Here is a 23,683-nt window from a genome sequence, read left to right on the forward strand (position 1 = left end):
AAACACTTACTCATTGCAGGTTTTCACCAATTCGGCACCAAGTACAGTCCTTCCATATCAGAGACAGCTGGCTCCAGCGGTCCAGCAGCCCTTCAGCAGCAAGGTCTCCAACAGCACCCTTCAATCCAGAACCACCCCACTGCCACCCCTGCAAAACGGACCCAGCCCACCCAGCAAGGTAACCATGCTGACCATGGTGGGCACGGTGCATGCTGGTTCACAGTCCTTGCAGTGCCTGGAGCCTTAGGCATGGAGTGATCCAATGTCAATATTGAGGGGGTGAAATGGCTAAAAAATACAGTGATGGTGACTTGCTAAAAAGATGCTCAGCTCTTGTCAGTGAAGATAAGGCCTCCTGCATGGAGGACCACCAGCTGTCAGCCACCCATGTGCCACTGCAGAAGAGCAGCAGAGCAGAGGCTCCCTAGAGAGGGAGCAGGCTCATAGCCAGGAGTTAACACATGTTCCTTCTTTGTTTACAGCCTAGCTCACCCCCTCCGCCCCAGCAATTTGTCGTCCAGCATTCTCTGTTTGGGACTCCAGTCACCAAGACAAAAGATCCTCCCCGGTATGAGGAGGCCATCAAGCAGACACGCAGTGTGCAGTCGGGCCTTCCAGAGGTGAGGGCAGACAGTGCGTGGTTCCTCAGGCTCGTGTTTCAAGTGTCATCCTCACACTTTGATCAGACCTGTACTGAGTGCCTTGTCTAAATTTCACCTGCCTAAGTAGAAATTATGGCTGGGAGCTTTATATTTTAAATGGCTATTTTTATTATAGAGAGTGCCAGACAGTTTCTGCAGCCTGCAGTTACTGCTTATTCAGAAATTCACGGTTTGTCTTTAACTTTGCCTTTGGGGCAGAGGAATCAGTCATGTTAGGGAAAGATGTGATTGTGACCACAACACACGTTTTATTGAGGCCTCTGATTTTGAAAGCCACCATTTGGCAGGCCAGCATAAAACTGAGAGTCAAGGCTACATACCCTCAATCCACTTGATCCTGCCTCGTCTTTCCCTGGCAGACTCTGACCTGCAGGCTGGTCCCCACAAGTGACTGACTGCTCACAAGAGGGAGCAAGTGCACCTTGGAGGGGACAGGCTGCACCACCACACCTAACACCTACCAGTGACCCTGTGTGATCTCAGGCAGGTGCTTAACATCTCCTCTGAACCTTCCCGGTCCATTGGTAAAGCAGGAGTATCCATGGCTATCCCAATAGCTGGGAGGAGTTAAGAGTTCCTGTTTGTAACAGCATGTGGCCTATGACAGGTACCCAGCAATGACAGCACTTGTCACCCTTGACCCTAAGTGTAGTCTCCCACTTAAGACTCAGTCAGCATCCTGGTGTTCACATGTCTCAGTGTGTTCATGGACTGAGGGAGCCAAGTTCCACATCAGCTTGTTCTTCACATGTGTACCTCCTCCTGTGCTAGTGTACATTCTCAGGTTCTTTGGTTTTTAATACATTACTCAGTCTTCCCACAGATACCAAACTATAAATCCTGGTCAAGATACAAAAGGCAACTCCATGAAGCACTGAGTAATGACTAGAAGCAATCATAATTTTGGTGGGGGATCCACACTTGGAGGAGGGAAGTTTTATGCCATGAGTTCCCCCTTTTTGCTACTTTTGCTCTGGGGTCAAGCTAACAGGAAGGTTACAATGGAAAACTACAGTCTTTATGGTCTAGAAATAGTGGATTGAGTTGAGGGAAACTGAAGAGAACCAGCCAGAGAAAGGAGTCCCAAATTCTGTTTTTCCCCATCTCTGACTGACCCCTAAGCCACACAGGCACGTAATAGACACTCAGTAGCTCAGCTGAAGAGAAATGTATGACAATGCACCCATTGTCAGAATTGACTAAAAGCCACGCTTGACTGGATGCTGTATGAAGTTTCAAGATAGCTTTGCAAAGTCTTGGACATTCTTTCCTGGGTTGGACTTAGTGGCTCACCTCTGACAAAATTGCCAGGAGGGATGGTATCTGATTTTGGAGACAGGGTTATAAAAGCCATCCCCCCTCTGCCCTGCTGAACAGTGGATTACAGACGCTGGAAAATCCATGTGTATCTCTAGCAGCCATATGAAAAAGGCCTTACGAAGAGGACCCGAGACTGCCCATCAGCTGTGGCACCATGTGCCAGCCATGTGAATGAACCACCTTTACCAAGGCATTGTACAGCATAGCCTGAAGTCCACTTAGCCCTTCCAACAGCTGACTGCAACCTCATGCATAATACAAGCCAGAACCACCCACCTAAATTATTCCCAAGTCCCTGACCCACAGAAACTGATACTGCAAGGTCATGCATACCGCACAGGATGTGTAAACTTTAAAAACCGAGCATGTGATATGTTGGTAAGAATGTGAGCAACCAGAACCCCACACTGCTGATGAGAACCTAAAATGGTACTGGTCATTTTGGAAAAGTTAAATGTACACTCACTCTGTGATCCAGTCATTCCACTCCTAGGAATTTACCCAGGAAAAAAGAAAACCTATGTTGTTCACAGCAACTTTGTAACAGCCCAAAACTGAAAACCCACATGTGCAACACATGAAGGAATAAAGTGCAGCCTTTCCATGCAGCAGAATACTGTTCCGTAATGAAAAGGAATGAACTCCCTAAGGTACACACTACGACATGGAGAAATCTCAAAATAGTGACACCAAGTAAAGGGATATAGTCTCACTTCCCCCGCCAAAAAAAGTACACACTGTATGAATCCATTTGAATAAAAGTAACCTATAGTTAAAGAAAGATGATCACTGGGTTGCAAGAAATGAAGGTGGTAGTACAAAGGGGCATGAGGAAACTTCTGGGGTGATAGATACACTCATCTTGATTTTTGTGGATGGTTTCACAGGAGCATACAAGTAAAACATTCAACTGTATCATTTATATTAAGTGCAGCTTATTGTATGCCTGGTAAATCTCAAAGCTGAAAAGATACCTACAGTAGAACGTGATCATTTTTAGACACACAAATTTAAAATAAAGTACTAGAGGCCTTTCAAGACACAGTTCAGTGACAAAAGAAGGGAGGCATGGAAGTCAGCTGAGCTGGCTCCTTGTCTCACCCTTTGTGGACCTAACAAGGTAAGTGGCAAGTGGCTTAGTGTTCTCAGTTACCACATGATAGATTAGAGCTACGTGTCCTACAAAGTGCCATGGGGCCACCATTTCAAAATACTCCCAAGAGTGGATAAGAGAAAGCTAACTTTTGCTCTCCTTTGTTGTAGATTTCCAGTGTGCACAGTCAGCAGATGGACGACCTTTTCGATATCCTTATAAAGAGTGGAGGTAGGTCGAAGTCACATCACACACACATACAGGAAGTAACTTCTGAACACAGTCCAAGACGGTTTTCTCTAGCGCTCAGAGCTTATCTTTGATACTGATAGATGCTAATTCTAACAATTCACTGTTTTAAAGTCTGTTAAATTTAGGCCTTGAAACAACTTTAATGGAAGAAAACTCAATGATTCAGCTTCAGATAGTAATGTGGTTTTAGATTGATCCATAGATGTGTTCCTGGTGCACAGGGAAGACCATTTCCAAATAATGGAGTAGACCAAGCTTTAAATTCTGTTTAAAACGTCAAGAGCTGTCCCATGTATGGCAGTTGTCATGGGATGAGCTCGTCCAGTGCCACTTCAGTTTGTGACAACCAGGTCACCTAGCTTAGGCTCTAGTTACTTTATTAAAATTGAAAGGCAAGGAGAAAGCACTTTCTACATATAACATGAAGTCTTAGATTAACAATATGTTGTCTTAAACATGTGGATATTAACCATAAAAAACATGCCTCAGCTTACATATCTTTAAAAGTATAAAATCAGTATTTCAGAAAATTCAGAACTGGGCACTGTGGCTCATTCTTTGGAGGCCTGGGATCAAGGTTCTAGGCCAGCCCAGGCAAGAAGGTAGCAAGACCGCATGTCAGAAAGCTGAGCATGGCAACATGGACCTACAGTCCCAGGCACAAGGGATGCCATGGAGAGAAAGGGTAGTGGTCAGAGGCCATTCCTGGGCAAAAAGGGATCTTCTGCCTGAAAAACAACTGAAACAAAGGGCTGGAGACATGGCTCAAGTGGTTAGAGCACCTCCTAGTGCACCTCCTAGCAAGTGTGAGACCTTGAGTTCAAACCCCAGTGCCACCAAAAAATACATATTCAAGGGCTGGGAATGTGTGGCTCACTGTGAGCGCTTGCATCTGTGAGGCCCTGAGTACCATTCCTAGCTCTGTGAGGAAAAAAGTTCAATTTTATGTGCTGTTCTACAGTACTTTTAAATTGCCTGAAAGAAAGGAATTTCATTGGAATTTTTAAATTTTGACTGACTTTCCTTCCATTCATAGTTGGTGCTTTTACTATTAAGGTTAATGTTCTGGTCTGAATGTTTGGCAGAAACCAGGCTCACGCCTGGAACCCCAGCTACTCAGGAGGTAGAGATCAGGAGGCTCGCAGTTCAAGGCCAGCCTTAGCAAATAGTTTGTGTGACCCTACCACAAAAAAAACCTTCACAAAAAAAGGGCCTGGCTGAAGTGGTAAAGCACCTGCCTAGCCAGCGTGAGGCCCTGAGTTCAAACTCTAGTGTAGTCAAAAAACAGAAAGTGTTTGGCATAGCAGAGAATTCTCGACATTCCCCTACAGATCTATATGCGCTAATTGTATTTTTTGCTAAGAATTATATTGGCCTTGCAAAATAATTAAAGCTTATGGTGTATCTAAAAAGACATTCCACACCCTGATTGTAGGGTTAAAAAATTTTTTTGGTGGGCTGGGTGAGTGGCTTATGTGATAGAGTGCTTGCCTAGCAAATGTGAGGCCCTGAATTCAAACCCCAGTACTGCCAGAAAAAAAAAATTTTGGAAAATCTTGTATAGCCTAAACTTGAAAATTAATGTTTTCTGAAAGAGATAATTTTTCTTATGTCAAAGTATCAATAAGTGCGTCATTTCATCTTTTTGTTTCCTGAGACTTAAATGGCCGATTGTAAGGCTGTTTACTTAGATTGTACTTAGAGCTTTCAGCACAACTCTAGAGATGAGAAAGATCACGAGAAGTAAGGAGCTCACCTGCCATCCCCATAGCTGGCACTCCGTTCCTAGGAACCAGACTTCCAGGGTTTCCTGGTGTATCCCCTAAAAGTGAAAGCAGTTATGTCCACAGAGCTGAGAGAGGGACACTGCTATCTGGGGCAGATGGTTCATGACTTTGCCACTTGATCTGGTGAGAAGTAACAAATAATGTGTGATTATTAAGCATTTACCAAGCTCTCTACAGTTTATATAAACTCAGAAAACATGACCAAAAAGGGAGAGAAATGAGCAGGTGAGCCTCCTTATTTTTAGCTTTTTACTATTTTTGTAGAATTAGAGGTTTCATTATGACATTTTCATACTTGCATATGATGTATTTTGATATATTTGCCCATCATCTTCTCTTGTCCCTCCTCCATTAGTGGTCTCCCCAGTTGACTCCCTTTTGCTTTCGTGTCTTTTTTTTTTTAAAGTCCAGATAGTGCATATGAGAAAATATGCAATATTTGTCTTCCTCAGTTCCATCCATTTTCCTGAAAATGACATTTCATTCTTCTTTGTGGCTGAATAAGATTCCATCATGTATATATACCAGATTCTCTTTATCCATTCATTGGTTGTTGGGCACCTACACTGATGCTATAGCTAGGTTATTGTGAATAGTGCTTTTATAAACATGGGTGCGCAGGTGTCTGTTATGTGCTGACTTAGATTCCTTCAGGTATGTGTACCTAGGAGTAGTATAACTGGACCATATGGTATGGTTTTTTTTTTTGGTTTTTGTTTTTGGCAGTACCAGGGTTTGAACTCAGGGCTATACACTTGCTAGGCAGGTGCTCTACCACTTGAGCCACAACCCCAACCCTCTATTTTTAGTTTTTTGGGAAACCTCCATACTGATTTGCATGGTAGCTGCACTCATTTACACTGCCACCAGCAGTCTCTAAGAGTTCCTTTTCCTCCTGCATCCTCACCAGCATTTGTCTGTCCTCTTAGTGGTAGCCATTCTGACTGGGGGGAGATGGAATCTCAGTGTTGTTTGACTTGCATTTCCTTGTTCATCTATACCGACGAACCTTTCTTCACGTATTTATTGGCCACATGCAGTTCTTCTGAGGTCTGTTCAATTCACTTATTGGATCATGTGTTCTGTTGGCTTTTAATTTTTTGAGGATTTTTGGTTTTTTTACAGTACTGGGTTTTGAACTTAAGGCCTTTTTACTGGGCTTGCTAGAGAAGTGCTCTACCACTTGAACCATGTCTCCAGCCCTTAATTTTTCAGATAGGGTCACGACTTCTTGCCCAGGGCACCGTGATCCTCCTACCTATGACTCCCACATAGCTGGAGACAGGTGTATACCACCACACCCAGCTTGTTCTTTGAAATAGAGCCTCACTAGGTTTTGCTGCTGTTGTTTTTGTTTTGCACGTCCAGGCCACAACCCACCTCTGGCCTCCTTAGTAACTGGACTCACCAGGCCCTTGAGTGTTTCATGTATTCTGGGTATGATTTTGCTCTCCCATGCTGTAGGCTGTCTCTTCACACTGATTCTTGTTTCCTTTAGTCAAGAGAACCAGGTGTCAGCTTTCACTCTTAGAAATCAAATAAGATGGCATTATATCTTTTCAGAACATTTTACAGATGTGTGGGGCTGAGTTGGGGATGTAGTCCCAACTATGATGACTTTTAAAGAGAAAAAAATTAGTTCTTTCATAACATTAAGGGTATATTTGGTGTCTCTGCCTAAAGCCAGGATATACAGTTCCATGCTCTCTTTAAGGGTCTCCTGCTGCTGTGCTAACAGGTGCATGGTGCAGGAGGGTGTATGACATAGGGGTCCTGTCACTTTCCATGATTGAGGATAATCCAAAGCTGTCGACTCTGTCTTATGTGACACAAGTGCTTTCAGTGTTCTCCCTTCCTGGACGGAACTAAAAGTGTATCCAACTGTAATAAATTCACGTGCTGACCTGTTTAACTAAAGTGGTCCATTATCCTAAATACTGTCAAGGATTACACCTAACCAATAGCGTTCTCTTCCTGCCTCTCAGGTGGATGTCAGAGGAATCGCAAAATAGCAAACTGTCCCAGTAATTGCTATTTTTAATAGTTTTTACTAAGTCTGTCAATTATTTTGCAGAGATTTCCCTCCCTATAAAAGAAGAGCCTTCTCCAATTTCCAAGATGAGACCAGTGACCGCCAGCATCACAACAATGCCCATCAACACCGTGGTGTCCCGGCCACCACCCCAAGTCCAAGTGGCACCACCCATCTCCTTAGAACCCATGAGCAGCTTGTCTACCAGCTTAGAGAACCAGCTAGAAGCCTTCTTGGATGGAACTCTGCCTTCGGCCAATGACATTCCCCCACTGCAGAGCAGTGGCGAGGACAGAGAGCCTTTCTCTTTGATCGAGGATCTCCAGAACGACCTGCTGAGCCACTCCAGCATGCTGGACCACTCCCACTCGCCCATGGAGACCGCCGATACCCAGTTTGCGGCAGGCACTCCCTGCCTGACTCTTGACCTCTCAGACTCCAACCTGGACAACATGGAGTGGCTAGACATCACCATGCCCAACACCTCCTCAGGGCTCACTCCTCTCAGCGCCACCGCACCAAGCATGTTCTCTGCTGAGTTTCTGGACCCACAGGACCTGCCGCTACCATGGGACTAACCTCACAGGTTGCTTGTCTCAGGGTTCTTGAGGTTCAGCACGTGATTCTGAGAAGTCAGTTTTTAGAGATAGATCCATAGTGGCATTGTTGCAATTAAAATGTCACAGAAAAACAAACGGATGGAAGGTCATAGCCTGGAACCGGTGTGAAAACTTGCCATTGCGTCCAGCAGTGGATTTGTACAGTTATATAGCACAGGGCCTACAGACTCCAAGAAGACTCATGTGTTTCTCCCAATTCAGTAAAGGGTGAAAAGACCTTTTAGATAAAAGCATAAGGAAGAGTAATGTGTGCAGGAGATGACACTAGGTTCTCTGTAATCAACTACATTTAGACCTCTGTGTCACTTCACAACCCTAATGAAGGGCAGGCAGCTCCACTCAAAACACAAGGCCACCCTGAGGGAGAGGAGAGGTCATTAGACAGGTACTTCATAGAGGTGGCCTGAGCCAGACCAACCTTCAGCAAGAGTCAAAGGCAGTGGAGAGCGCTGACCAGATCTGTGACAGCTTCCAGCCGAAGACTTTCGGTTCTGTTCAGAAACCTGTGTAGTTTTTTGTATTGTAGTTTATTTTGTGAGTTTTGGAATCTTACTTTAGATTTCCAAATTTAAATGGAAGATCTTTTACCATAACCAGATGTCTATAAAGTACTGGTCTAATACAATCCACTAAAAAATCCAGGTATATTAATAACACTGAAAATTCTGTTAATAGCCTTTGGGGTTGATTAGATTGGTCCTAATGTGTATATTAGACATTTGTATGTACATCTTACATTGTGATCTGTACAGCCTACATTAGGGTAAGAAAATGGGTATCCAGTGGTCCTACTTCTTGTAATAACTCAAATATTTCTAGAGTACTGAGCCACATGTATTTGCATATTTAAAAAGTTGTTGAGTAACTTTCAGGTAACCAGACCCATCTCAAAGAACCAAGCAAAGCCTTTTTAGCATAAAACATCTTTCTAAACTGGTAAGTCAGAAGAATGGAAGGTGGAAGGTAAGGGGAAAGTCTGTTGCAAACCCAGGACATTCCACCCACGGCGAGGTTGGCCACCAGACCCCAGCACTGGCATCCCTCTCTATCCCTAGTCCCTAGTTCTTGTTTTATAGGCTTGTAACTGGATATCTACCCAAGCTCTCGCCGTATCCTCAAGCCTAAAATTGAAAAAACTGGAGGTTTTTTTAGTTTTTTTTTTTAATATAGAAAAAAAATTACCACATTTGTCATTTCTTAATTTTCCAAAATGCCAACTATCACAGGATTTTGAAAATTATTTCAATCTAGTCCTTTAAGTGTGTGCAAAATGAAAATAAGTGAATGACAGAGTGTGGAGATTTTTATTAAGTGGTAACATTGTGCTGTTCACTACCCCTGTGTAACCTGGGGCCAGGTTGACTCCCTGGGTGGTCACACATGAATGTTCCACAATGACACACAAGAGGCAGCCTGACCCATTGTGAAGAATTTGTGAATCATGCTGAGTCCATGTTTTGCCTAAAAGTGATCTTCTTTGTTATTTTTTTTTTAATCTATAAATCTGATTTTTGTGTAAGAAAAGCCCTCTTCCAACCTTAGCACACCAAAGCTGTGCCCTGACTCAAAGGCACCGATGTGGCCACCATGCTTAGTGTAGTCAGCTGTGCATAAGTGAAATGCTTGGAAGTCAGTGATGAAGTGCCTGGGATACAGTGCCTCTACCAACCAGACACCGTCAGCCACCACACCCTGCTGTGGACTTGGGAAGGTACATTTCCTGTGCAGAGCTCAGCCTTGAGTTTTGGCTGAGGGTTTTTGTCAGAGGTTTATCAGGTTCATACTTATACTAGACGAGTGGCTGGTTGAATTAGCACCCGATGGCAGTGACACAATCCCTAGTGCTGCCAATGCTCGCTGCGTAACGACGTGCTTTCATAACCCTGCGTCGCCAACACAGGTAGCTTCCCAACCGTGGGTCCCTTTATTGCTTTTTAAAATAGGTTTGGAAACATGCCCCAGGAAGGTTGCTCTGCAGAAACCCAGTGCAGCGCAGAGAAATCCTGCTCATGAGCCTGCTTTCTGAATGAGTTGCTAACTACCCACTTCAGATGTGCTCATGTCTATCCATCTCTAGCTGGTGAGTCCACCACCAGCCATCCCACCCACACCATTCCACTTGGCCCTCCTCTCCTGGCTCCAGCGGGCACCTGTGACACAAGTGTTGCTTTCTAGCCCTCACCCACCTGGTACAGGTGAGAGTGAGCACATGGGTAGTGTGCGTGCATGCATGTCCATGAATGTCCATGACCAAAGACCATAGTCTGCAGACAAGGCTCTTTGACCCAAGTCACCCTGTGGTAAGTGCGACAGGGAAGGGCATTTCTTTCACTAAGGATAACTTTGTGCTGTTGTTTGAAGTTAGTTTCACAGCCAGTGAACGCAGGTCAGAACAGCCAGTTGAGTTTCCAGTATGCATGTGTAGAGTTTGGATGTAGCACTGCTGTATATCACATTGCCAAGAAAATCACTGCCAGAAGCATGTTGTCTCAGCCCCGTCTCTTTCCCTACGTAATCCTGAAGCGGTTGTACCACCTTACTTTCTGCTGTACATAGGTACCAGGTCATCTTACTGGGGTGGGATGAATGAGAAGAATTGCACTACAACTTCCAGAACATCTGGATGTGTAGGAGCACGTGGGCATCTTGCACATTTCAGCAAAGCAAATGCTAGAAAGCCTCCTGGGGCTGGGCCAGTGGCTCGGTTCTCACGTTTCCTGAAATGTGCAGCCTACTGTATAGGATTTGCCACATATCTGTAACACACCCTGAATTTGTGGAAGTTTCTGCTCAGATACTATTTGTGTTTATTTCATATAAGTCTTTTTATATACCAAGATATCTTATTTAAATCTCTTTAAAAATATATCATTCATTCTTTGACTCATATACTGGTTTGTGAATACTGCTTAGAACAGATGTCAAGGTGGAGTGCCACTGCCCTGAGCTGTCCAGTCAGCGGACACTAAGTGATGGACATGAGTGTATTACCCATTCTGTCACCAAAGCCAACTCAGGCTTCTTGTACCCTGAATTTCTGATCACTCCAGGGTCCTTTCAGAGTTCCTTGGCTGAAACCAGCACTGACAGCTGACAAAGCAGCTTTCCCACAAGAAAGGGACAGTCCCTTTGCTGTCCTCAGAAGGGCCTGGCCTTAGAAAAGTAGCTGAGCACTGGCATGGCTGGCGGGGCTGAGAAAAGCCACGTTTCCTATATACCATTTCCACAGTGGCTCACCGGGCCGTCCAGCAGCCCAGAGCTCAGGCATCATAGAGACTTGAGAGGAACCTTGTCAGTGGCTGCCCCAGAGCAGCTCAGGTCAGTCCAGCCAGATTCACAGGTCACCTCACTGCTCACTGCCTGCCACTGCACCCTCAAATGCTCAACCCTGGCAGCAGAGAATACCAACTAGAAACGCACTCACTGCCCTAGAGGACACAGCTAGCCCAAACCACCCCAGAACACTAACTGGAAGATCAGGTTTATCAAGTGTGTTTGAGAGCAGCCTAACTGCATTTCAGATGATCTTTTAAGTGATTTCAGTCAAAACTGGAACATAACAGTTAAGATGGAGTAACTTTTGTTTCCTAATTCAAACCTTCAAACACTTGCTCATTGAACAATCTCTTTCTGGGCTCCATTTTTATTTGTAAAGTAAGTGACTGTGTGGCAATCAGCAGGTCTGTTTTTCTTCCCATTACCCTTTCTTGCAGTATCTGAGGAAATGCATCACTTCAAAGGGTTTCTAACCTGAAATCTTTGATTTAAGGCCTGTAATTCAAAAAGCTGCTCATGTTTACAAAAGAGCTCTTCTCCACGCACATACATGGCTCTGTGAACCATGATTGGAGAACGTCACAGTTTTGTGACAGGATGGCAATCTCAGATACACAAGGTGCTGTCCAGAACCAAATAAGATGTGTCACTGGAGACATTGACGCAGCTACAGTGTGTCACGGAGCTTATGCCAACTACCAAGACAAAGCTTTAACAAAGCATATAGAATCACCAGAACTCATAACGATTACCTCTCGATGTTACGTGTAAGGAGTCTTGCTAATCAGTAGGAAGAGGGAGCGTTTAGGAAAGGGTTTAGGATCTACCAAAAGTACTTGACCTCAAGTAACCAGTAGTAACACAAATGCTTTAAAGGAACCAAAGGCATTGCCAAGTATTTGCCAAAAGGAGGCACTTTTTATTTAGAGTGAGACTAACGAGATCTCAAGTCAGTCCCAAAAAGGTATTATCCATTTAAGGTTATAACTTTCACAAAGATGTAGATATTTCTCTATTGTTTTCATGTAAAATAGTATAGAGTTGTTTTGTTGGTTTAAGGATACTACATGCTCAGTAGTAATACAAAGTTTTGTTTGTTATTTTCCCTTCTGTGTAGAGGTTAGTTTCTTGCTTGCAGTAGAAATACAACATGGTAGGTGTTTCTCTTATTTTCATTGTTTTATCACGTCTTAGCATCTCACTTTATGAAAAAAAGGAGAACGATACCAGTGTACAGAGCCCTGCTTGTTAAAGCACTAGTTTAATAAATTATGGCAATCAGGGGTCCATTCATGTATTGCCTTTATGTTGTTTTTTAAAAAGCAAAACCATGATGCCTTTGTATTTGCTGTTTGCACCCCTGAACCGATTCCGTACCGTGCTGAATGCCATGCGTCTTGCACACGTACTGTACATAGGTATTGCATACTGTATTTTTATATGTGTGCACATTATCAGTAGATCTTTTGTACATAGCAGTATCGTAGCTGATCGGGAAATATTTGATATCTCAGCGATTTTGCATTTTTGTGTCTCAAATAAAAAAACATTTTGACATACCGTGATTCTTACTGTGCAAAGGAAAGACAGAGGGACCATTGCAGACCTGTGGGATGGGGCGGACTAGGAAGCCACCCTGAGAACACAGCTCAGAGCAGGGCCAGCAGGCAAAGCATGTGGGTGCTTGAGGTGGGCTTTGGGGATCCCACATACAGCACCCTCCTCAGGTCCAGGGCTATGCCATGCAAAAACAGAAACTCACAGGTTCTCACTGACCTTGAGCATGTCAAGATTTACACCATGAGTGTAAGCAACTGTGGCATAGAAAGGCATGAAAGTCTGTAGCTCCCACTCAGGCGTTACACAGTGGCACTGCTGTACATCCATGCGCAGGGAGCACCTGCCCCATCTGATCGCAACAAGCACCACCAACAAAATCTCCGAATGACCTGGAATTAGGCTCTTCAATTTTTGCCAAGTTTCAAAAGCAACTATTTACATAAGGTATTTGTACAGACCATCCAAAATGGTCACAATTCAATTTCTTAAGAAGGAATTTCATCCTAAAAGCCCATTATTAAAATAGTTTTTGAGAATAGTGTCATATTTTCCTCCTTGCTTGGAAGGAAAAAAATGATATTAGTAAACTTGATAAGTATAACTTTGATGCTACCATCTAGTTAAGAGATCACACACGGGGAGGAAAAGTCAATTGATTACATACAGCAAACTGTTCAGTATAACATTTAGGGTGCAGAAAAGCAGCTCTACAGTCAAGCAGATGACTCACACTGACAAGACGCTGGCAATGTCTCACACATTATATACAAATCTGCCTGCAGGAAAACATTGTACACAGAAAGGACTCTGCAACCAGCTCTAGGGAAGGTGGCAAGGGAAGAAGCACCTCAGGCAAGGTCAGCATCCCCTGGAGAGCTGACTGAGCCCCTCCTCTGTGCTGAGAAAACTCAGCCCGGGAAGGTGGGAGGCCCCTGGGCTTTCGAATCGTCTGCAGGTAATCCTTGGTAATTCCAAGTCCTGGAAAGCTTTGCAGATACTGGTCAAAATCTCCATTTAGCAAGTTTATAATTCTCTACAGCCATTTGCTCTGGAACAGAGGTGAACACCAAAGTGTTTATAAACAGGCATCCACACGCTGATGATGACTGCAGATGAAGGATATCTAATCCACATCACAATAAAATAACAGCAGGAAACCACAAGACGCTGTTTCAGAATGGACAGACGCTGCATTTTTACCAACCGCTTCATCTGGTCATGTCATCATCTGCAAGGTGTACATGTCACACAAAGACCAGTTCCCTCACCCTACACATAGCTGCTTCTGTGTTTGATGGACACTCATTTTAATTTTACTTCACTTTCAGAAAGAGGCCTCATCTAGATGTCCTGTCCTTTCTGTTAATTTTTATGTCAAGTTAATAAATACACACCGTGTGATTAGGCAAGAACCAACGATGCTGGTTGCCTGGGAGTGCCCTATTTGTTGGGTCTAACTGTGTCACAGATCATTCCAGCGGGAAATCTGTCAAAGATGACAACTTCCACATCCCCCTTGTCAAAAGCATCTGAAACCTTGATTGAAAGGCTGCACTGTCCAGTCCAAAGCTGACTGTGAGGAGGGGTTTTATTCAGGTGGATCAGCACGAATTTAAAAATTTTATTCTAGGGGATTGGACTTTGATCACATGATAAAGCGAGAGCACACAAGGGAGGGGTGAGGATAGGTAAGACATCTAAAAACCTAGCTAGCATTTGTTGCCCTTAACGCAGAGAAACTAAAGCAGATACCTTAAAAGCAACTGAGGCCAATAGAAGGGGACCAGGAACTAGAGAAAAGGTGAGATCAAAAAGGATTAACCTAGAAGGTAACACCCACGCACAGGAAATCAATGTGAGTCAATGCCCTGTATAGCTACCCTTATCTCAACCAGCAAAAACCCTTGTTCCTTCCTATTATTGCTTATACTCTCTCTACAACAAAATTAGAAATAAGGGCAAAATAGTTTCTGCCGGGTAGCGAGGGGTAAGGGGGGGGAAGTGAGGGGAAGGGGGGAGAAACGACCCAAACATTGTACGCACATATGAATATAATAAAAAAAGAAAAAAATTTGTTCTGTTTTCATCCACGAATACAAAGTACGTGGACCACATCACCTTCCCGTACCCTCCGTTCCTCCTCCCTCCTCTCATGGTACCAACCCTCAGACAGGACCTGCTTTACCTTCCTGTCCTCCATTTTTTAAGCATATGATTGACTATTTGAGGGAATTTGGCACTGGTATTTCACATGTCTATATTGTACTTTAATCAGATTGGCCCCTCTGTTTTACTCACTCTTACTCGAGTTCTAAGCACGGGGGAGGAAGGGAAAATGATGGAGAGGGTGAAGCTAAGATACATAGTAAGCACATATGTAAATGTCACAGTGAAACCCCCTGTGCAACTAATAATGCTAATAATTTTTTTGAAGATTGTAGATTAAAAAAGAAAAAACAAGATAGCATATCCATATCACCATAAAAAGAATAAATGAGATTATGTTAACTAGCATGATTTAATTATTCTACCTATACCAAAAAAATTTTAAAGTGTTTCCACTGAGATTCAAATGTAAGCCTCTGAGAACTTGGATATGTTCTCTCACTCATAGCTGGGGAGACACCTCCCCCCACACACACACCGCCTCCAGGTCTCACTAAGCAGAACTGAAGCAAAGCTCACTTGCAAATGAGGTGCTGTAGCTACAAAGCAGTTACAGTGGCTTTGTCCAGTACTTGGTTAGGTGCTGGAAAAGGTCTGCAAAGCTGTAGAAACAAGTGGCATTACTTTTGTCACTTGCATTATGATTTAAGTAACATGGAAAGTTGATCAGGACATCAAATTCACCAGAGATATAGAAGCTACAATTAGGATTCCAAAAGAGATGCCAAATCAAGGCTCCCAACCCCTTCCCCCAACTCTCCTGAGCAGGGCCAATGGACATGAGCACAGCTGGAGACAGTAGCAACAGACATATTAAATGGGCCAGGTCCTCCATCAAGCACTAAATATGCATAACCCCCTTTCATATAGATCGACAAGTGAGGACAAGGAGAGCAAAACCCAAAGGAAACAGCACAGATTTAGGAACAAACTTCTGAAACAGAACCCAGACCAGCTGTCTTAGTCTGCTCAGGCTGCCATAACAGAATACCTTTAGATTGGGTCTGTTGTTGACTGAAATTCATTCCTTACAGTTCTAGAGGCTGGAAGGTCCAAGTAGAGAACCCAACCTCTGTTTCCAAGATGGTGCCCTGTTTCTGTGTCCTCACCTACAGAAGGACTATTACTGTGTGTTCACGTGGATAGAAAATTCAAACAGGCTCCCTCAGTCCCTTTTATAGGGGAACTAAAAGCCCCTCTAAATATTATTGCATTGGGATCTGAGTTTCAACATGAATTTTGGAGAGACACAAACATTCAAGCTATTGCATCCTTCTTGTAGCCTTAGTATGTAAAACTGCCTGTGTTCAGATACTTTGCAAATATAATTGATTATAACCTAGTGAACTCATGTCAACCATGGGGCTCACCCCAACCATCTTGACTAGACCTTTATGTCTCTCAAGCCTCCTCAGTCTCACATCTATTACAAAAGGCATCTACTGTAAGTTAACTCCAGCCAGAGCCTGGGTTCCAAGACTGGGCCCTGCAAAATGACTCATATGAAACACTGCCAGCTTCACAGGTACTTCTGAAGCCACTTGAGCACCTACAAATGCTTAAGATGGAGAGCCAGGCATGGTGATACATGCTTGTAATCTCAGCTACTCTGGAGGCATAGCTAGGTTGACTGTGGTCTAAGACCGGCCCTGACAAAAGCATGAGACCCTATCTAAAAAACAAACTAAAGCAAAAAGGGCGGGGGGAGGGCATGGCTCACGTGGGAGAGTACCTGCCTGCCGAGCATGTGGCCCTGAGTTCAAGTTCCAATGCCAACCTCCCAAAGAAGGATCGAGTTAAAAACGCAAATTCTGACCCATCAAGGCAACTTTTTCTTACATAACCATGGGAGCACAGATACATACAGAAAATCCTGGACAAGAACAGCAAAGTGTTGTTTGCAAAGCAAAAACTGCAAACAACCCCTATGCCTTTCAATTTAGAGAGCAATTAAGCAGCAGTTTATAAGATGTAAAACTTCATTGCATTTATACATTACAGCAATGAATAAACTGTAACCAAAAGAAAATAATTTACAAATCACATGAAAAAGAAAAACACTTAGGAATAAATTTAATAAAACTAGTTCAAGACTTTTACTCTGAAAACTACAAATATGGCTGGAAAGGACAAATAAATGGAAAGACAGCCATGCCCATGAATCAGAAGACTTAATTTTTTTAAGATGGCCATATTCACCCTCTTAAAAAAAAAAAGCCCTGATCAACAGATTGAATACATTGCCTAGCAAAATCCCAGCTGGCTTCCTTGCTGTAATGGCCAAGCTAATCCTAAAAGTCCCAGAAAAACCAAGAGAGTCTTGAAAAGAGAAAATTGGAAGACTCACATTTTCTAATTTCAAAACTTACTGCAAAGCTACAGAAACTCACACAAGAAATGACATAAACCGATGCAGCATGGTTCAGAGCCCAGCAATAAACTCTCATGCTCAATTGATTTTTCACAAATGTGCCCAAACAATTCAATGGAGGACATACATACAGTGCTAGCACAATTGCACATCAGTGTGGAACAGAATTAACCTGGCCCCTGTACCCCATGCCCTATAGAGAATTAACTCAAAGTACATTACACTAAAAGAGAAACCATAAAAGTCACTGAAGGCAAGATAGTATGTCTTCATTCATTGGGTTAAGCAAAACCTTAAGTAAGACCACAAAAGCACAAGCAATAAAAGAAAAAACATGTACACTGGACATCAAAGTCAAAACTTCAATGAATAACATTAAAAAGTTACGCCTATAAAATAGGAAATTTTTACAAGTTGTATGTCAATAAGCGATTTGTACCTAAAAAAATAGATAGGACTATTACAACTCAGTAATAAAGAGACAATCAAGCTGGGTGCCAGTGGCTCATGCCTGTAATCCTAGCTACTCAGGAGGCAGAGATCAGGAGGATCATGGTTCAAAGCCAGCCCAGGCAAATAGTTCTCCAGACCCTATCTCAAAAAACCCTTCGCAAAAATAGGGCTGTTGGAGTGACTCAAGGTGAAGGTCCTGAGTTCAAACCCCAGTACCAAAAAAATAAAAATAAAAAGATAATCACATTTTAAAATGGGTAAGGCATCTGAGTGCTCATTTCCAAAGTAGATACAAAATAGTCAACAAGGCACAAAAAGATCTTTGATCCTCATGGCCTGTGTGAGCTCATCCTAGGAACCTAACTGGGAGTGACGGGAGATTAAGAAAGGACAAAAGACAGAAGACAAACATGCAGAAAGCTGGGTCAGGTGGGCTGGGCGCTGGGATGGAGATGCACAAGTGTCTCATCCACTGCCAGCGAGTTTATTATATCCAGCAGCAAACAAGGTGGAGCAACAGTTCTCGGGGGCTGTGACATTGCAGTTATTGGGAACAGGGGAACCTGCGATCGCTACTCTCTGCACATAAACATCTTATGAAAAGCAGCCATGCTGCGTTTTGCTCTCGCCCCCTTCTGCAGCTGGGGGCTGTGCCGATCTCAGCCTGCAGACATGGCTGTGCTCATGTCAAGTTCTCATAGGCATCTTATACTCTGCTCTACACACTTGATAACAAACACAAATCAAGACCATGTGAGAGAACAGCACTTCACAGCCGCTGGGATGGCTGTATTTGAAAACATAGGTAGTAAGTGTCCCCAAGGATGTAGAGAAGTTGGAACCAACAACATACACTGCTGGTAGCTATTTTGAAAAACAGCAGTTACCTAAAAGGTTGAACATAGGCTAGAGTGGTGGCCACATCTGGATCCCAGCACTTGGGAGGTTGAGGCAGAATTGAGAGTTCAAAGCCAGCCTGGGCTACCTAGCAAGACCCTGTCTCAAAACAACAACGACAAAGGTTAAACAGAGCTTAAAAAAAGCTAAAAACCTTCCAAACTTCGGGAAACACACTGATACACAAATTCAAGTGCTGTACAAACTCCAAGAAGGATAAACCCAAAGAGATCCACACCAAGACACATTCATTGTACTTAAGTTGTCTAAAGTCAGAGAAAGAATCTTGAAATCAAGAGAGCTGGCAGGGTGGCTCAAGTGATAGAGAGCTGCCTAGCAAATGTGAGGCTCTGAGTTCAAATCTCAGGCAGCAGAGGTGAAGAACAGTGTAGGGTGGGGGCAGATAAAAAGACAAATTCTATATATAGGTGGCTCACACCAGTTTTTCTAGCTACTTGGGAGGCTGAGATTGGGAGGATCACAGTTCAAGGCCCACCTAGGCAAATAAGTCTTGAGACCCCATCTCCAAAAGAACCTGGGGAAAATGGACTGGAGGTGTGGCTCAAATGGTAGAGTGCCTGCTTTGCAAGCATGAAGCCCTGAGCTCAAACCCCAGTCCCACCAAAAACAAATGAGAAAAAAATGACTTACCACATACAAGGGATTCTTAATCAGATCAGCAGATTTCTCAGCAGAAACCTTACAGCCACAGGGCTGGGGATGTAGCTCAGTGGTAGAGTTTATGCTTAGTTTATGCAAGTTGAGGCTTCAATTCCCAACATCAGAAAACAACAAAATGATAACAACAAAAACTTTAGCCAGAAACCAGTGAGGAAATACATTTAAAATGTAGGGGTAAAAAAGAAAAACCCCTAATAACTGAGAATTACGTATCTGGCAACATGTCCTTCAAAATGAGGGTGATATTAAGACATTCCCAGATAAGCAAAAGTCAAGCTCATTGTCAACAGCCCTGCTCTGCAGGAAAGGCTGAAGAACAGAGCTGAAATGCAAGGATTCCAGCAGTAACTCACAGCCATGAGGAGGAAGTGCTCTGGTAAGGGTAAGTAGGTGAACACAGAAAGACCTCCATCAGTGGAATTTTGCCCCTTAACTCCACTTTGAAATGATTTAAAAGACAAAAGCATAAGAATGTCATAGATCTGTATGAATGGAGATACAAAGGTGACAACAACAAAACAGAGATGAGACTGGAAAGGAGTAGAGGTTTTTTATACAAGTCAGCAAGCTACTAATTTAAGTAGATTATAACCTTAGGGTATTACACACAATACCTAGGGCAATCATATAGAAAATGGTTCTAAAATTAACTTATATAGGTGGAAGCCTATAGGTGGCTCACACCTAAAATCCTAGCTACTCAGGAGGCAGAGATCAGGTGGATCACAGTTCAAAGCCAGCCCTGGCAAATAGTTTGCAAGATGCTATCTCAAAAAAATTCTTCACCAAAAAGAGGGATGTGGCTCAAGTGGTGGAGTTCCTGCCTAGCAAGAATGAGTCCCTGAGTTCAAACCCTAGTACTGCCAAATAAATAATATATAAAATTACCTGTAGTGATGGTTGTATCTATCTATGAATATTCTAAAAAGGACTAAATTGTATACTGTATGTGTAGGTATACAAATTACATCTCAATAAAGGTGTTTATAATGACCTGTAAAGTACTGTCCAAATGCCAGTTAATGTTACTTTTCTTTCTGAATTACATGACATTTCAAAGGCTAATGATGCAATCTCATAGTACTCAGAAATCAACTTCTTAACACTTAAAAGACATTATTAAGATTGTAAACTATATGGAAACTTAGGGTGACAGTTTCATTGTATTATTGTTACAAGCAATGGCCATCTTACACAGATTGTATTATTTAAAATGAGAGATGACTGGCTCTATGTTGAACATCTGTACCTTAATATCAGCCTTAATGATTCTTTCTCTTAGCAGAAAGTTTACTTGAGAGAAAAGTGTGCTCAGCCTGTGGCTTGGTGGTCCTCACAAATGTAAGCTACTCTTACTTGTTCCTGGTATCTAGTGTTTAGAGCAATAGGAGGTAAAATAACTTTTCAGAAATAAGGAATATGATAATATATTCACAAAGGTAGTGAGAAAGCTTATGTGTCACCCCTCAAAAAAAAGTCTAAATGTAAAGAACAGGAAGGGAGGAAATGAAGGATAGAAAAAGGTATAAGAAATTCAGAAAACAAATGACAATAGGAAGTCCTTCATTATCAGCAACTGCTTTAAATATAAATGGCTTAAATTCCTCAGTCAAAAGACACAGACTCTCAAAGTTGACTTAAAAAAAGAAGCCAGGATCTATTTAAAATCAGTTGTGTTTCTATCCACTGGCAATGAGCAATCAGGGATTAAACTTTAAAGTAGTATCATTTATGCTAACATCAAAAATATGAAATAGGGCTGAGGGTCTAGCTCAGGAGTATACCCCAGGCTTAGCATGTACCAGCCCTAGGTTCAGTCCCTGGCACTACACGCGCACACGCGTGAACAGATATAAAATACAGAAGGATAACTGACAAGGGTGTGAAAGATGTGTATGCTTGAAGCCACAAGACACAGCTGAGAGAAATCAAAAGAGCTGAACGAAAACATCCCATGTCTATGGATTGGAAGAATCATATGTTTTTTTGAGCTAGGGTCTTACTATGAAGTCCAGGCTAGCCTTGAACTTGAGATCCTCATGCCTCAGCCTCCCAAGTTCTTGGATTATAGGTGTCCACCACCACACCTGGCTCTCAATATGTCAATTCTCCCCAAATTCAGCTACAGATTTAATGCAATCCCAATAAAAATGGCAGTAGACTTTTTGTAGAAATTGTTCCTGTATTCTAAAGCTCATATGGAAATGCTGAAGAATTTAGAGTGAGCAGTCACAAAAGAACAAAGTTGAGGATTAACCCTGGCTTCCAGACAAATTACAAAGCTATATTAATTAAGATAGACAAAGAGATCTATGGAACAAAGTAGAGTCCAGAAACAGATCTGCACATAAAGACAACTGATTGCTAACCAAAATATAAAAGCAATTCAGTGGGAAAAGAATGGTCTTTTCAAAAAAAAGAAAGAAAGAAAATATGCTACTTGGGAAGGCAGAGACCTGGAGGATCATAGTTCAAGACCAGCCCAAATAGTTCCAGAGACCATATCCAAAATACCCAGTTCAAAAAGGACTGGTGGAGTGGCTCAAATGGTAGAGCACCTGCCTAGCAAGCATGAGATCCTGAGTTCAAACCCCAGTACTAGAAAAGAAACAACCTGATAAAAATACATAAAGGCTTTGAATGGACACTTCACCAAACACATGAAAACACACTCAATATCAGCCATTAGAGAGATGCAAGTTAAGTCCCCCCAAGGAGATACCTCTGTACCCCTATCTGAATGGCCAGAGGGCGTGGACGGCCTGGACCTCTCCTACTCTGTGGGAGTGTAAAATGGTACAGCCACCTCGGAAAACAGTTCATCAATTTCTTAAAGAGATGAACCTGTGGGGGAGGGGGTGGTCCACCCCATGTATGCACCTAAGAGCAACGAAATAGAACCATACATGCAAAGTTTATACAGTATGTTCATAGTTTTACTTGCAATGGTCAAGCTGCTCAATGAGGAGTAAGTCCTTGGTATCCAACAGAAGAGTCCCCAAACCCTGTGCTGAATGCAAAGGAGACAGGAAGAAAGGTGTACCATTTGGTTCCATCTATGTACAATTCTGGATGTACAAAGCAAGCACATACAGCAGGGAACAGAGCAGTGTGGAAAGGATTGCAAAAGCATGAGAAGAAATAACAAAAGACCGAAAACTCCTGCCAGGCACCAGCGCCTCACATCTGTAAGCCTGGCTACTTGGGAGGCCGGGATCAGGAGGCTCGCAGTTCCAGGCCAGCTCATCTCCAAAATCACCAGAGCAAAACAGACTAGAGTTGTGAATCGAGTGGTAGAGCACCTGCTTTGTAAGAGTAAACTGAGTTCAAACTCAGCCCCACCAGAAAAGAAAAAAATAGGGTACAAATTCTAATCTAAAGAAAACAAACATGGCCCTGAGTTTCTATGGGTTCTTTTGCCTGGATGGACTTAGCAGGTTTTGTGACAAGGTCTGTGTCATTTTAAAAGACAGCAGGGGAGGACATAGCTCTCTTCTACATGACATGTGGCCAACACAGAGGTCAAGGCTAGAGATGACTCTTCTGACCTCTGTGGGGTGTCATTGAGCTGGCATCCAACTAGCACCCGTGGGACACAGAGTGTCCAAGAAGTTCTTTCTAAGAGCCACAAAATGACAAAGAAAAGCAGCAGAAAGTTCCCCTGAAAATCTCATCCACATTTTCGTAGAAGAAATTCTAACGTGTCTGTAATGGGATGGGGAAAAGGCAAAAGTCTCCCTTCGTGTTAGACATTTTTACCCCTGAGTTTCACAGAGACACCTGCAGTTTCAGGGCACCTGAGGCACAGTCACCAGAGAGAGGACACAGGCTCTGCAAGGAAGCTTGACCGTCCATGCATTTTCCTTCCCTTTTCCGCCAACCTTTGTCTTTTCAAGATGCCAAGAACAGCCCTGGAAATAATCACCTCCCACACCACCAGCCAGGAGATGATAATTGGTGTCTGGTGACAGGAGATGACAAGCTTAAATAGTCACTTTAAACCTCATCACATACATCCCAACCTTAACCGTGCACACACCACCGACTCTAGATTGAAAACGGATGTGGTGCACATGGGTGTGGAAGACGACGTGACAGCAAGCACAAGTCACCAAAATGCTGCATTGGGGGCTTTTGTTACTTTTTTTAAATGCAACCCAGAAGACCAAGAGTGTCGTTTATGCAGCAGTGAAAAGGGCTCCACCTACCTGTCAAACAACTTCATAACATGGCAAAGCGCTGAGGTTTTGAAATATGATAAAATATTAATAAAGAAAAGTCATGATTCTTTCCTATACAGAGAAGTGCACCCCACTTATCACCCATGCGGGATGCTCACAGCAGTTTACAGCAAGGGTAACATTTGTGAAGGAACCGACCTGGAACGCTTACACACCATTTGTTACAAGAGTTTCATTCTGAGGCAGAACCAGAAGAATTTGCTTGGATTAATACCAATATGCTTGAACCCATAACACAGGGCTCAAGCAGTTGAAACCTCAACCACACTGTC

The 23,683-nt window shown here is 43.0% G+C and overlaps 1 protein-coding gene across 9 annotated transcripts in view; it reads left to right on the forward strand.

The window, feature by feature from the left end:
• Positions 1 to 12,599, forward strand: part of Mrtfb (myocardin related transcription factor B) — a 184,786-nt gene extending 172,187 nt beyond the window's left edge. For all 9 annotated transcript variants that reach the window (XM_074059998.1, XM_074059997.1, XM_074059996.1 and 6 more), the window contains 4 exons: positions 20 to 178; positions 483 to 620; positions 3,246 to 3,306; positions 7,189 to 12,599. In XM_074059998.1, coding sequence (XP_073916099.1) covers positions 20 to 178; positions 483 to 620; positions 3,246 to 3,306; positions 7,189 to 7,724 — 894 coding nt within the window. In that variant the 3' untranslated portion in view covers positions 7,725 to 12,599. The remainder of the gene's footprint in view (positions 1 to 19; positions 179 to 482; positions 621 to 3,245; positions 3,307 to 7,188) is intronic.
• Positions 12,600 to 23,683: the final 11,084 nt, after the last annotated feature.

This window comes from Castor canadensis, chromosome 17, assembly GCF_047511655.1.
Source record: "Castor canadensis chromosome 17, mCasCan1.hap1v2, whole genome shotgun sequence".
Classification (NCBI taxonomy): domain Eukaryota; kingdom Metazoa; phylum Chordata; class Mammalia; order Rodentia; family Castoridae; genus Castor; species Castor canadensis.